This window comes from Labeo rohita, chromosome 21 (assembly GCF_022985175.1).
Source record: "Labeo rohita strain BAU-BD-2019 chromosome 21, IGBB_LRoh.1.0, whole genome shotgun sequence".
Classification (NCBI taxonomy): domain Eukaryota; kingdom Metazoa; phylum Chordata; class Actinopteri; order Cypriniformes; family Cyprinidae; genus Labeo; species Labeo rohita.
Genome location: NC_066889.1, coordinates 26,073,557 through 26,089,496, shown reverse-complemented (window position 1 = coordinate 26,089,496; position 15,940 = coordinate 26,073,557). Strand labels below are relative to the sequence as shown.

General features: G+C 30.5%; 1 protein-coding gene across 2 annotated transcripts in view; it reads left to right on the top strand.

Annotated features, from left to right (window-relative positions):
- Nucleotides 1–3,008: 3,008 nt before the first annotated feature.
- The window catches only part of ap3b1a (adaptor related protein complex 3 subunit beta 1a), a 75,907-nt gene continuing 62,975 nt past the window's right edge, over nucleotides 3,009–15,940 (top strand). For both annotated transcript variants that reach the window (XM_051093316.1, XM_051093315.1), the window contains exons 1-4: nucleotides 3,009–3,350; nucleotides 12,482–12,557; nucleotides 12,888–12,962; nucleotides 15,351–15,446. In XM_051093316.1, coding sequence (XP_050949273.1) covers nucleotides 3,202–3,350; nucleotides 12,482–12,557; nucleotides 12,888–12,962; nucleotides 15,351–15,446 — 396 coding nt within the window. In that variant the 5' untranslated portion in view covers nucleotides 3,009–3,201. The remainder of the gene's footprint in view (nucleotides 3,351–12,481; nucleotides 12,558–12,887; nucleotides 12,963–15,350; nucleotides 15,447–15,940) is intronic.

Below are 15,940 nucleotides of genomic sequence, written 5' to 3'. Positions count from 1 at the left end.
AAACAAATGTCTTATTCCTGCCCACAAAAAGAAACAAAGACACTGAAGATTTTGTCTTGTGTCACAGGAATAAATAATCCGACCTGCTGTGTTGTCTTTTCGGTAATATATTTTCCCCCTCTCTCTCTGCTAAGTGTGTGTGTGTGTCTTCTTGAACCCTTAAACCTCAGATATTTTACAGTCAGCAGTAATTATTTTGAGGTAATCTATGATGTCATAATAGCCCACAGTGAAATCTGAAGCTGATGTAAGGCTAAATGTGGTCTTCCCTTAAGCACTGTAAATGTGTCTGTTAACTGACCCTGAGACCGTCTGACCTCTGACCTTCTGCTCTATAAACATTACAAGATAAAACGATCCCCAAACCAGCCGTACCTGTTTGAGATGTTCAGAGCCTTGAAGATACATGTCTTACAATGAGACTCTACAGCTCTGGTCAACAATCATCTGATTGCTCCGGTTTAAAGAGTAACTCTTGACTTCTCCAAAAGCTTTACAAAGTAAAGGTGACTTAAGGGTCATTTATGGAGGTGAGGAGAAAAGTCAAACATGTGGTGAAGAGGTGAAGTAAAGGAAGAAGTGTGATTGAGCTTGTGAGGGTTTTGTTGCAGATAGAAAGGTAATTTTTGTTTAAGCAGTAGGTTAAATGAAACATGCAAGTGAAATGGGCCACTTATTATAATGACAGATATATTTAGCAAACAAATATGATCTTTAAGCTCAGCAGCAGCATGTGACAAAAATTAGGACGCGTACTAATATTTTTTATCAGGATTTATCGCCATCTGCTGGTCATTATGAGAATCGCTGTGTGTTTTCAAGCACTTCAGATGAAAAATATAACGTATTATCAATAATACTCAAACTTTATACATTATTTATTGCCTACATTATATGTTAAATTCTAAAGGTACCACAGTATTACCATCTGATACATTATTATATCATAATAACCATCACAGTACTTTTTGTAAGGGGCAGACAAAATATTATCCACCATTTAATACTCTGTTAAATAATTAATAAAGTCAAATATAAAAATACAAAAAGTGAGAGAGGATGTTTGGAGGTGTATTTAATAATTAATTAGGATCATAAAATAAGATTATTAACAAATAAAAACAGAAGTAGTTCTCTTATAGTTGGAAAGTTTGGCGGCTGTAACCCAATGAATAATTAATGAGACTAATAACATGAGATAAAATACAAAAATAAATCATTTTTAAAATAAATACAAATACAAAAAATATAATCGTAGAACAAGAAAAAAAATCGGATGTGTAATTAGTCTTTGTCACCCTGTTGATAATATTGTTGAAAAATTATTACAATTCTTAAATTACATAGAATTACTTATATCAATATAAGTATTTATTTAAAATGAATTAAATTACGTTAATATAATTACGTTAATATAATTAATTGTAAAAAAAAAAAAAAAAAAAAAACAAAAAAAAAAAACAATTGTGTTATTTAGGTTAAATAATTAATAAAGAAAAATATAAAAATACAAAGAGTAAGAGAGGATGTTTGGAGGTGTATTTAATAATTAATTAGGATCATAAAATAAGATTATTAACAAATAAAACAGAAGTAGTTCTCTTATAGTTGGAAAGGTTGGCGGCTGTAACCTAATGAATAATTAATGAGATTAATAACATGAGATAAAATACAAAAATAAATAATTTTTAAAAATAAATACAAATACGAAAAATATAATTGTAGAACAAGAAAGAAAGTCGGATGTGTGATTAGTCTTTGTCATGCTGTTGAAAATATTGTTGAAAAATTATTTCAATTATTAAATTACATATAACTGCTTATATGAATATAGGTATTTATTTAAAATGATTAAATAGTAAAAAAAATAATGTAAAGAAAAACAATTGTGTTATTTTGGTTAAATAAGTAATAAAGAATAGTTCTCTTACAGTTGGAATGTTTGGGGGTCGTGACCTATTAAATAATTAATTAGAATAATAACGTGAGATAAAAATACAAAAATAAATTAATTTATTAAAAAAAATACAAATACGAAAAATATAATTGTAGAACATGAAAGAAAGACAGATGTATATTTAGTCTTTGTCACATTGTTAAAAAAATTATTAAATTACATATAATTACTTATATTAATGTAAGTATTCATTTAAAAGGTTTAACTTACATAAATATAATTAATTGTAAAAAAACCAAAACAAATAATTGTGTTATTTTGGTGAAATTAATAAAGAAAAACAAAAATACAAAGAGTGAGAGAGGACATTTGGGGGCTATATTTAATAAATTTATTAATAAAAAATAAAAATAAGATTATTAATAAAAAAACTGAAATAGTTCTTAATCACAATTAATTTCCGAAAAAATGTGCAATTAATTAGTTGTATTTTTTGTAATTTTTAATTGATTAACAGCACTACATATAATAACATATTAATAAACGTACGGATTTAAGGTAATATAATTATCTGTAAAAACAAATAACAATTGCGTTATTTTGATATGGAGTGGTTAGTGTAAATGTGTATTACAATTGTTTATGTATGTTTTTTTATTTGAGAGTTACATGTAAATTTAGCTTTTTTAATTTATTAAAGAATAATGTTGTAATAAATATGAATATAATACATAATTATTTGTTACATATTTTGTAAATTATAAAACATAATATGCTTTTATAAAATGGTTATTTGGGTGATTCTTCCAAATTGGCCAGTTTTTTGTCTTTTTCTGACAAAATGTTTATTTTTCATAGTTTGAGGTTTGTGAGTGTGTGATCGCAAATAAGATTATTAATAAATAAAACTAGAAAGAGTTACATTTTAATATGAAAATGTGTGGCTGTAATCTAATTAATGATTAATGGATATAATAAAATAAAAATATGATAATAAAAAGAAATTATGAAAATGAATAAAAATATTTTAAATGAAAAATATAATCCCGGAGCAAGAAAAAAGAAGATGTGTGTGTGTTTGGTGTTCGTCACACTGCTGTCATGTGACGGTCATGTGACCGAACTCCAGCTCACTTCCGACTCTGCGTGGAAGAGGAAAAAAGTTGTACGTCAGGAATAAAAAAGTTTTGTTCTTTCGATTCATTCAGTGAAAACCATAAACGCAACGTCGTTAAAGCACATCTGCGTTTGTCGGAGGATAAATAAGGCTGCGGTGCTGTAGTGATCAGTGTGAATCGGGGTAAATGCTCGGGATGTCCGCCAACAGTGTGTCGTATAACGATCAGGGCTCGGTGGAGTCCGGCGTGGACGCGGCGCAGGAGAACAGCAACATCCCCGTGAGCATCAGCAGCGGCGGGGCCGCCTTCAGCCTCTTCAGCGCCGACTACAAGAAGTAAGAAACCCGGAACACACGCTCACATGATGTTTATTAATGTACTTTTCTGTTTCCACAATGGCTCCTGTGTGAGAAGTGTAGTTGTAGCATACGAAGAAGAATGTTTTTGTGTATGTTTGGGTGTCAAGTGATGCTAGCTGTCTTGTCTAATACTATAGTATACGTTGAGGCGACACGCCTCTTTTTTGTGACCTTATAATTTGGGGTTATGAAACATATTGTGGGTTGTATGTTAGGTTGGAGCTATCATATTTGCATGAAGAGCAGATTAAGCAGCCTCACAGACCAGTGTTGTGCTGTCCTGAACTATTTCACGTCTTGAGAATATAAATATTTGCTTTTCTGTCTTGTATCCTTCATTGTTTATGCAAAAGTTGTCACTAAGATGTTGTCTACCAGACTGACATAATAGATTTATAATAGAGTTTGGTTACATGATAGTTTTGCATAAGAATATGTGACCCTGGACCACAAAAGCAGTCGTAAGTGTCAGCTGAGCTTTATACATCATCTGGAAGCTGAATAAATAAGCTTTCCACTGACGTATGGTTTGTTAGGATAGAACAATATTTGATCGAGATGCAACTATTTCAGTAAATGGAATCTGAGGGTGGAAAAAAATCAAAATATTGAGAAAATCGCCTTTGAAGTTGTCCCAATTAAGTTCTTTGCAATGCATATAACTAATTAGAAATTAAGTTTTGATATATTTACAGTAGGAAATTTACAAAATATCTTCATGGAACATGATCTTTGCTTAATTTCCTAATGAGTTTTGGCATAAAAGAAAAATCTATAATTTTGACCCATACAGTGTATTTTTGGCTATTGCTACAAATATACCCGTGCTACTTAAGACTGGTTTTGTGGTCCAGGCTCACATATGGTAAACTACAAACCATTCACTATTTTTTGTTTTGTAGCACAAGTGTCTAGGAATTTATAGAGATAATAGTTTTATATATAGGCCTATAAATGCACACTCATATTGCATTTGATATACACTATCGTTCAAAAGTTCGGGGTCAGTAAGACTTGTAATAATCTTTAAAGAAGTCTCTTATGCTCATCAAGGCTGCATTTATTTGATTAAAAATATAGAAAAAAAACAGTAATATTGCAAAATGTTTTTACAATATAAAATAATGTTTTTTATCTTAACATACTTTAAAATAGAATTTATTCCTGTGATGAAAAGCTGAATTTTTATCAGCTGTTACTCCAGTCTTAAGTGTCACATGATCCTTCAGAAATCATTCTAATATGCGGATTTATTATTAGAATGATCAATGTTGGATAATATCAACAGTTGTGCTGCCAAATATTTTTTGGAACCTGTGATTTTTATTTTTTTATTTTTTTTTTTTTTTAGGATTCTTTCATGAATAACAAGTTTAAAAAGTACAGTGTTTATTGAAAATATAAATATTTTATAACAGTGTAAATTATTTATTATTAACTTTTAATAAACTTTTAATTATTAACTTAATACATCCTTGGTGAATAAAAGTATTAATTTCTTTAAAAAAAAAAAAAAAAAAGAAACAATAAAAATGTACTGACCCCAAACTTTTGAACGGTAGTGTACATATATTTAATGTTTCCAGCGAAAGTATGTTTATGAGTTTATGGAGTTACATTAATTATATATACACTACCAGTCAAAAGTTTTTGAGCTGTAAGGTTTTTAATGTTTTTTATAAAGAAGTCTTCTCTGTTCACCAAGCCTGTACTTATTTGATCCTAAGAACTGCAAAACAGTACATTTTTAAAATATTTTTACTGTTTAAAATAACTGTTTTCTATTTGAATATAATTTAAAATGTAATTTATTCCTGTGATTACAAAGCTGAATTTTTAGCATCATTACTCCAGTCACGTGATCCTTCAGAAATCATTCTAATATTTTGATTTGTTGCTCATAAAAACATATATTGTTATTATTATTATGTTGAAAACAGCTGAGTAACCAATATTTCATTGATATAAATGCCTTTATCATCACTTTCGATCAATTTAAAAGTGTTTGTGCTAAATAAAATGATTAATTTGTATAATTTCTTTCACAAAACAAACAAAAAAAACTCAAACTCCAAGCTTTTGAATGGTATAGTGTATAATGTTACAAAAGCTTTTTATTTCAGATAAATGCTGATCTTTGGGTTTTTCTGTTCATCAAAGAATCCTGAAAAGAAACAGTTTTAAATATTGATGATAATAACAATAATAATAATAATAATAATAATAATAATAATAATAATAATAATAATAAATGTTTCTTGAACAGCAAATCAGCATGTTAGAATGATTTTTGAATGATCATGTGACATTAAAGACTGGAGTAATGATGCTGAAATTTTCATTTTGATCACAGGAATAAATTACATTTTAAAATATATTCAAATAGAAAACTGTTATTTTAAAAGGCAAAAATATTTAAACATTTTACAGTTTTTGCTGTACTTTGGATCAAAAAAGAAACTCAAAAAACATTGAAAATCTTACTGTTCAAGAACTTTTGACTGGTAGTGTAGCACATTTGCATTTATCAGAGGATAAATAAGGTTATAGATACATAAATAGATACACACACATGTAATTTGATTTAAACATTAAATATTTTAGCAAAACCTGAGATAGTTTTTTTTTTTTAATATGTATGTGAAAATGTAATATTCATAAATTTTAGTTTTTTTTCTTTCTCTATATACTGATATAATGTGTGTATATATGTATGCTGCTAATTTATTTAGAATGTTATTGATTTTAAAAAAATATATATACGAGTTAAATTAAAAATGTAATAAAATTGAGTTAAATTTTAAAAAAGTCTTACAAAATGACTTTATATTATTTAATAAAATAATAAATAATTAATTAAACACCATTTTTGACCAAGTGTGTCCAGAATTTTTGATTTTGGTGCATCCTTAGAAAAAATAATTTTAAAGGAAAAGACAGTTTTTAAAAAGAAAAAACTGCAGCAAAAAAAAAAATAAAAATAAAATAAAATAAATAATAATTATTATTATATATTAAAATATAATATATAATTTAATTTGTATCAAATAAAAATATATATTGCTAATAAAATCATAGTTTTCTGGTGGTTGTCTTGTCTTGCAATCTCATGTTATTGTTTGTTGCAGCCCTTCTTCCCCTCCAGGGGTCAGTATGCCTGTAAAATCAGAGCCCTATTTCTCCTTTTGGTCCAGATATCTCATCAATAATATTCATGAAACTAGGCCTGGCTCACTCTAGCTTCTAAATACCATTATTATTTCTTCTGTGGTGTCTCATAAAGTGCTAGCTGGATCTCTCAGGATTAATCTACATACTGTATTGTCTCTAGTGTTTATCTACTCAGCCAGTGTTTGTCTTCTCCATCCTCTTTGTGTGAAGGCCGTTGACAGGGCTGACGTCAAACCCTCATGTCCCCGTCCTATGGGATCTTAACTCCATTTAGCTTTAAAGGATCTGTTCCAACAATTACAGTTCAAAATGATTAATTCCCATCCTTAGACAGGAAGTCTGTTGCTGTTTCCTACATTAATGAGCCTGTTAATTGTTTAATCTAATGGGTCGTAGGAGAACTGTGTCATTTATTATGCAGCAAAAAGCCTTCGCTGCTGTTTATTATTTAGTTATTCACTGGGACTAGATTGCATGGGTTCCATTCTGTTGTTTGCATATTGTTTTATTTTTGCTTGCTGATTTCAAGATGCTGGTTTTCTGTCATAGCTGATGGTGGGATGGTATGTGTTTGTGTAGATATGTTGAGGGTTATAATGGAAGGATGTTAATGTTATTTAGGGCTAACTGAATTGTGCTCTCACATGACTGCAAGCAGAAGACTGAACTCATGAGAGCAGAGAGAGAAGAGGAAGAATGAGATGCAGGGATAACAACGCTGTAGGGATAGTTTACTCACATGTAAACCTCTATGGCTTTCTTTTCTTTGTGGAACCAACCACTGGATTTATTAGACTAAAAATGTGATATTTTGAATATTTACACAGGTCTTTTTCATGTGAATCATTGTAACTTGCCTCAAAATGCTGCATGGAAGTAGTCTATACAACTCTTGGACTGTATTTCAAGTTGTATGATAGTATCGTTTGATTAACAAATCAAAATTGAAGTCATTATTCTCTTATAATCTTCCTCTCCTGTGAGCTGTTCATTTAAGAATCTGTTTAGTGAATCGGTGAGTTGAACTAATTCATAAACAAATCATATTGATTCGTTAACTAATTGCTCAGTCTAGTTTGTGAACTATAACAAGATCGTTCCTTTTTATTCATAAGAACCAGCTCAAAGCAATGATTTGTTCGCTGGTTTTGTTCTTTAGTTCAACTCATTGATTCACCGAGTCATTTGCTGTTCAAGTTAATAGCTCACTGGTGTTTTTATATATATATATATATAATTTTTTTTTCAGCAAATATCTTAAATAATATCTTAAATAATTCAGAAGACTGAAAATATACTGCATGAATCTTTCAGACTACATTAATGCGAGAGCCTGTTCAGTGAGTCAGTGAGATGAAATTAAATTCGGGAAGAAATCAGATTCATTCACCAACGATTCATTAAATCCAGTTTGTGAACTAGCTCAAACAGCTTTCATTGGTAAGATCCTTAAAATAAAATAAAGATTTGTTCACTGCTTCTGTTCTCTGGTTCAACTCATTGATTCACTGAGTCATTTGCAGTGATTCTTGAGTTAATAGTTCACTCGAGGGGAAGATTATGAGCAAATAACGACTTAAATTTCAGTCTGTTTCTCTCTGAAAGCTATCATATGACTTCAGAAGAATCGAAATGTAGTGTACAAGTTGTATGGACTACTTTCATGCAACTGGCTGTTCAGGGAATCAGTGAGTTGAACTTTAATTTGTGAACAAATCAAATTAATTTGCAATTCATTAAATCCAAACAGCTCAAACAGCTTTTATTGGTAAGATCCTTAAAATAAAATAAAATAAATTGTTCACTGCTTCTGTTCTCTGGTTCAACTCATTGATTCACTGAGTCATTTGCAGTGGTTCTTGAGTTAATAGTTCACTTGTGGAGAAAATTATGAGCAAACAGTGACTTAAATTTCAGTCTGTTTCTCTCTGAAAGCTATCGTATGACTTCAGAAGAATCAAAATGTAGTGCACAAGTTGTATGAACTACTTTCATGCAACTGCCTGTTTTTAATGAATCAGCGAGTTGAACTTTAATTCAAGACGAATCAGGACAACTCATCAGTGATTCATTAAATCCAGTTTGTGAACAAGCTCAAACAACTTTTATTGGTAAGACCCTTAAAATAAAATAAATTGTTCACTGCTTCTGTTCTCTGGTTCAACTCATTGATTCACTGAATCATTTGCAGTGGTTCTTGAGTTAATAGTTCACTTGTGGAGAAAATTATGAGCAAAGAATGATTTAAATTTCTGTCTGTTTCTCTGTAAGCTAACTTCAGAAGACTCAAAACATAGCACACAGGTTGTATGAACTACTTTCATGCAGGAGCCTGTTCAATGAATCAGTGAGTTGAACTTTATTTCAGAAACAAATCAGGTCTACTCATCAATAATTCATTAAATCCAATTTGTGAATTAGCTCAAGCAGCTTTCATTGGTAAGATTTGGAAGATTTGTTCATTGCTTTTGTTCTCTGGTTCAACTTATTGATTCACTGAGTCATTTGCAGCAATTCCTCAGTTAATAGTTTAATGCAGGAAAAGACTGAGCAAATAATAACTTGAATTTCAGCCTGTTTTTCTCTGACAGCTATCGTATGACTTCAGAAGACTTAAAACATAGGGCATAAGTCACATGGACTACTTTCAGGTTAAACGCATTGATTCAGTGATTCAGTTAGAAGCAGTTTTTGAGTCAATAACTTACAAGAAGGGATGTTTATCAGCAAATTATGGTTTCATTTCAATCTGTTTCACTTCGAAAGGTCTAAAAAGACTGAATATATTGCACAAGTTGTATAGACTATTTAATGGTGCATTTTATCTACATCTTTGCAGCTTGAAAGCCAGTGTTCACTACGAACATCTCAGTGATTCTTGTTCAATCCAACCGATTCATTCCACCGTTTTCAATACAATCGCCTGGCAATGTTCACAAAATATTCGTCTCGTTCCTGCCTCCGCTTCACTATTTGGGTGCGACAGTTTCAGACTTGTTATATTTTGTTGCCTTGGTTGGCAGGAGGAAGTTTCACGTTATCAGGATAAGCAGACCTACCGTGAACAGCGAGCACAAGCGAAGAGAGAAACGATGAAAGCCTCGGCCTGAAGATAAGAGCCTGTATGCTTCCTCAAAAGGGAGGTGACCATAGCTATGAAAAATTACCACGAAGTTGATATGAGTCACCTCAGCTCTTTAGATGGTGCTGCTTTGACCTCAATGGACTTCCTTTCCATTTTACCCACTTCCGTTATTAGCTACAAGTCCGAACTTTGCACTCAAAGAGACGCAGCTTGCGAGCTTTGGACCTCTGAGGTTGAGCATTTCTCAACCTGATCGATACCTCAGGATTCATCATTCTCTAATGCAAGAAGCTTCTTTGGACAACTAAGCAGATCTGAGGAGAACCTAAGGGAATTCAGCTTTCAGTCTATGATAGAAGTGAACTATTGTGACCTCGCTGGTCTCTCAGCGCTCATGGATCTAATTGGTGTGTGATGGTCACACTGGACAGTTGTGCGACCGCTGCACGTGGCCATTAACTAGATGATCGAGTCAGGCTGGAGGATAGTGCTGTCTTATGGCTTTCACTCCATGTCAAACGTTCTCATGGCTTTAGCTTCTTAGACCTGGTCTTCTGGGTTGATTTTTGGAGAAATGGATCTCATAGTCGTGTTTAAATGGTTTCTACATGGATGAGCGAGTCTTGAGGAACCTCTTGATGGGTCTTTCACGGCATCCAGCTATGTGTGGATCATCTTGATCTTCTCTACTGCTGTGATTTGTGGTTTTTAGTAGTTTTGTACACGTGTAAGATGAACGGAGGATTGGGCAGCTTGCGTTTGGAAGCCGCCGGAGTGATGCGAAACGCTCTCGTCTCGGCCGAGAACCTTCAGCTCACGCTAAAATCAGACTTCAGCTCGGAGGAACAGGCTCTGACCAACAACCACAAAAGTGGTAATGAGGAGAAATCAAGCAGAGGGTAGGAGAAATGCTTAAGCAAAGCCACTTTAAAGCATGGCATTTGTTTCTGAGCTTAAAAACATAGACAGATTCTAGTGGTCTGAATGTCCTTATGTTTCAGTACTTTTGCTTAAATAATAGCTCATCTGTATCTGTGACATGATAGCATACTGTCTTCAAATTGTCTCAAGAATGTGTCTCACATGATAAGTATGTAAATGATAGTGCTGTGTGGATAGAGGAATGACCAGCATTCGCACAGACTAATCTAATATGTCGTCGGCTGTTTTCCATCAGCTTGAATGGAGATGATTTTTCTTGAATTCTGTGTTCTTGGTGCTGTAGGCAAGGGATTTTTGTCGTTTTAGTCAGCCGAACCAGTCGAAAGTATTTACTTGAATTGCCCACTGAGATTTTAAGTCAGTATTTGAGCTTTTAAGTCAGTAAGCTCCACCCCTCCTTGGTTATTGTTGCTAACTTGGGCTAGCTTTACAGAACATCCTGTAGAAATGAACTGGAGATTTCAATGAACTCCATGACTTACAGTAAAATGTGTTTATTAAATGGTAAAAATTGATTTAATATTTAGATTTTTTAATTTTATTTTTATTAATTTTTAAATTATGCAGTAACGTTTAAAGGTTTGATGGCAAGCAAAAATGTTAATAAATTTGATATATATTTATTTATGTAATTTTAAAAAAATATATATTTTATTGATTTTTACTTCAGTTTATATTTTATTTATTTTAGTACACCAAGTTAGAAATAAAATGAAAGAAATTAAATAAAAAAAATTTATTTATTTTTTTAAATTTTATTTACATTAAGTTAAACTCGAAAATGTTGGCAACTGCTGAAATTAAATTAAATAGTTTTTTTTATTATTATTATATTTATTTTAGTTAACACATTTTATTTCAAGTTTTAAATATGTCAGTATGTTCATGGTTTCCTGATGTTGGTTAATGGTAAGAAGACATGCAGGTAAAAAAAAAAAGTTTTGTTTGTTTATATTTTGAATATTTAGAATATATTTTTATTTTTTATATTTATAATAAGTAATAATATTTTATTTAATTGTAATAATGTAAATGCAAATATGTTGTAATGTATAAATATACCATTTATAATAAAATAATGTTTCATTTTAAAAATATTTTCTAAAATAAAATTAATTAAAATGTAATTGTAAAAATTATAAAAATGTATTTTTTTAATTTATTTTTTAAATGAATTATTTTATTTGTAATTGATTATTTTAATATATGAATAATTTTGTGTGTGTGTTTTTTCAGGTAAAAAAGCAGTTTTTTGTTTCTTATTTTTATTTTGAATATTTATAATATATATTTATTTTTAATAATTATAATATAAAAGCAAATATATGATAATGTATACATGTACCATTTATAATAAATAAATGATATAATAAATAAAATTTAATTGTAAGACAAAATTCATATTTTTTGTCTTTTATTGTGATTGTTTTTATATTGAATATTTATAATATATATTTATTTTTAATATTTGTAATATATAATAATATTTTATATAATTGTCAATATAATTATAAGGTAAATGCAAATATATAATAATGTATAAATATACCATTTATAATACATAAATGAAATAAAATGAAATAAAATAAATTTAATTGTAAAAATGATAAATAATAATTTTTTGAATTAATTATTTAAATATATTTAAATTATTATTGTATTTTTGTGATTTTTTTATTTTTTCAATGGTTCTGCTGTTTTGAAATGGTAAACAAACACATGTGGATAATACAGATATTATTTTTTTATTTTTATATCAGCCCTAACAGCCCTACTTTCATTTTATGAGTAATTTTATGAGTTTTTTTATTGTGCATTTTCGTAAGGGTGCATGAATGTGAATTAATCAAGTCCTTCTTTCCGCTGTGTTTAAATATGAATTAAATATAACCCATTGGTTTCTCTGCAGGAATGAAGATCTGAAGGAAATGCTGGAAAGCAGCAAAGAGTCTCTGAAGCTGGAGGCCATGAAGAGGATTGTGGGGGTACGTCATACTGAGAAACAGAGATCTGTTATTAAAGGGACAGTTCAGCCAAAAAGAAAGAATGTGGGCAAGCAAACAGTTGCTGGTACCCATTGACATTCATAGTATTGTTTCCATACTGCGGAAGTCAATGGGAACCAGTAACTGTTTTGTTACCGACATTCTTCAGAATAGCTTTTTTCATGTTCAACAGAAGAAAGAAACTTGAGGGTGAATAAATAATTTTTATTTTTGGGTGAACTGCCCCTTTAAGAGTGAGTGTGCATTCATCACGCGGCATCAGTGTGTTGCTTCATTTTCTCTAATTAACGTATTTATTTTTCTATCTAGTTGATTGCCAAGGGAAAGAATGCATCTGAACTTTTCCCAGCGGTGGTGAAGAATGTTGCAAGCAAAAACATTGAGGTAAGGAAGTATATAAAACACTCTAAAACATGCTCAATCCAGTTTTCCTCATTGCGCTTTTTGCTTTGATTTGAGAGTGAAAATCGACTGCTGAGCACAAGTGTTGGGCAGCTGTGAGGAGCCCTGTAGACGGGGGTTATTTTTGATCAGGCTTCTGACAGGGAAGCCCTTGTTGATGAAGAATGAGTGTTTAGATGGAAAGAAGATTGTCTGGACGGGGTGATGGAGAGACATGAGAGGTGGTTGGGAAAACGTCCTGGCTGGAGAAGACGGCTGCTGTTTTGAGGGGCCGGTGTGTAATTGGTGGTCCAGGGGCCCAGTCACGTTCTCTCTGTCTCTCCCCACGTCTGATGCTCAGTGCTGGGCAGCTGTGTGCCGAACGCTGTCGCTCTCTGGAGCTCAGAGGCAAGGGGACGCTGGCATTGATCCACACACATGCACACACTCACACAAGACGAGACCACAGGTGTGACCATTGATCCACTCACTGCAGGGTCGTACACAAACACACACGCACACACTCTTAAACACTCGTGCAGTTGGCCCTTTAATAAGCTCCGCCCCTCCTTAGTTACTGTTGCTAACTTGGACGAGCTTTACATAACATCCCATAGCAATGAACTGGGGAACTCTATGAACAGCATAATTTTCAGTAAAATGTGTTTATTAAGTGGTAAAAATGTATTTGATATTGTTTTATTTATATATTTTTTATATGTCTATTTTTATTTATTTTTTAATTTCAGTTTATATTTTTGTTGTTTTAGTACATCAAGTTAAACTAAAAAATGTTGGCAACTGCTGAAATTATTTTTTATTTAATTTTTTATTTATTTTAGTTAACATTTATAATATTTTAAGTAATGACATTTTTGAAATGGTTTTATTTTATTATTATTATTATATAAATATGTTATTCTTTTACTGTATTACTTGTACTTTTATTTTTTTTATCCACTTTTTATTTTATTATTATTATTATTATTCCTAACCAGTAATAATGAAATTCTTTATTATTTTTATTTTATTTTATATTTATATTTGTTACAGTATTACTTGTTACTTTTAATTTTTTTTTTACTTTTTTAATTTTATTTACTTTTATTATTATTATTATTATCCCTAACCGCTAATGATGAAATTGTCTTTATTATTTTATTTTATTTATTTTTTATTTACTATATTACTTGTACTTTTATTTTTACTTTACTTTTATTTTAGGTTATTGTTTTATTTTAATTTATTATTATTATTATTTATTATTATATTATTAACCAGTAATAATGATTATCTTTATTAATATTTTTGTTATTATTTTGCTGTATTACTTGTACTTTTAATTTTTTTATTTTACTTTATTGTATTTTAATTTTAATTTTAATTTTAATTATTATTATTATTATTAACCAGTAATATTGAAATTATCTTTATTATTTTAGTTTAATTTTTTTATTCTTTTACTACATTACTTGAACTTCCTTGTGATTATTTTTTACTTTTATTTTACTTGATTGTTTTTATTTTAATTTTATTATTATTATTATTATTATTATTATTATTAACCAGTAATATTGAAACTGTCTTTATTGTTTTATTTTAATTTATTTTTTATTTTGTTTTACTGTATTACTTGTACTTTTAATTATTTTTGACATTTATTTTGCTTATTATTATTATTATTATTATTATTATTATTATTTTAATTTTCAGGTCGAACCTCTTAAAACTTCAGTTCGAAATTCTGGTTTAATCCACAGAATGCATTTTTTAAAATCTATAAAGCACAATAGCTTGTGTTTTGGTTTGTTGTGTCCCTGTTATAAATGATGCGGTAACAACAATCTCGTGTTTAAAAAACAATCTCCATCCAGTTAGTTTTTCTCCTCCTCATATAATTCTGCTTTATAAATGCCAGCGGTTCATTTAGTCGCCGTCTAATTAACATGCGCACGGATGCTCCAATCCCTGATCAGCAGGCCGCTGTATGTAAATGTGATTAACCAGAGGGGCAGATGGGTAATGTCTCTCTTTATGAAGTGAGTGATGTTTTTCCATTTGGCTGGTAATCGCCGTGGTGATGATGATGGAATGCGTCGCCGTGACTCCTTGATCGCTAGTGACCTCTCGTCACCCCGAGAGCTGGACGCAATTATACGGAGAGCCGACCTTTGACCCTTCGCCTTTGAGTACAAGCTGATCAGACTGTTTCTGAGTTATTAAGATGGAAAATGAGCTTTTTAACGCTGGGATTGGATGATGCTTGTTTGTCTGCTTCTTAAAGTTTTCTGTGTTTCTTTCCTGAAACAAACAAAAGCATATGAAGCCAGAGTAATGACCAAGGAGTGGACTGTTTTTAATGTTTGGTTCATTTGTATGTGTATGTTTTAGCTGAAGAAGCTTGTGTACGTGTACCTCGTCCGGTATGCAGAGGAACAGCAGGATCTCGCCCTCCTGTCAATCAGCACCTTTCAGCGGGCACTCAAGGTAAGTCCCGCCCCTTTCCTCTCCCATGATGCTCTCTTTGCTCTTTACACAATGCCCCCCTTAGTAGGCCTGCACGAATTATTAAAATTAAAATTAATCAAAATTATGATATGGCTTTGTGTGATTATCAAATCTCGAAGGCTGCAATTCAATTTAATAATTTAATGTTTGCGAGTGAAGAAATTAAGATAAATATTAGCCATAAATATTAGTATTGCAATTTTACAGTTGTAGTGTAAAATAAATTACTTTATTATTATTATTATTGTTATTGTTATTAAACTTTTCTTAAATGTTATTACTATTTATAACTAGTGTTTGCTATTTTTTTTCGTTTTACTTAGTAATTTTTGTAACTTTATAGCTATTTTATTTCAGCTGTTTGCTAAAGCAACATTTCTCATTTTCATTAAGTTTATGTAATAAAACAAAATAAAATCTAATTTTATAAAAACTGTATATTTTGCAGTATGTTTTAAATTTACTTTAAACAT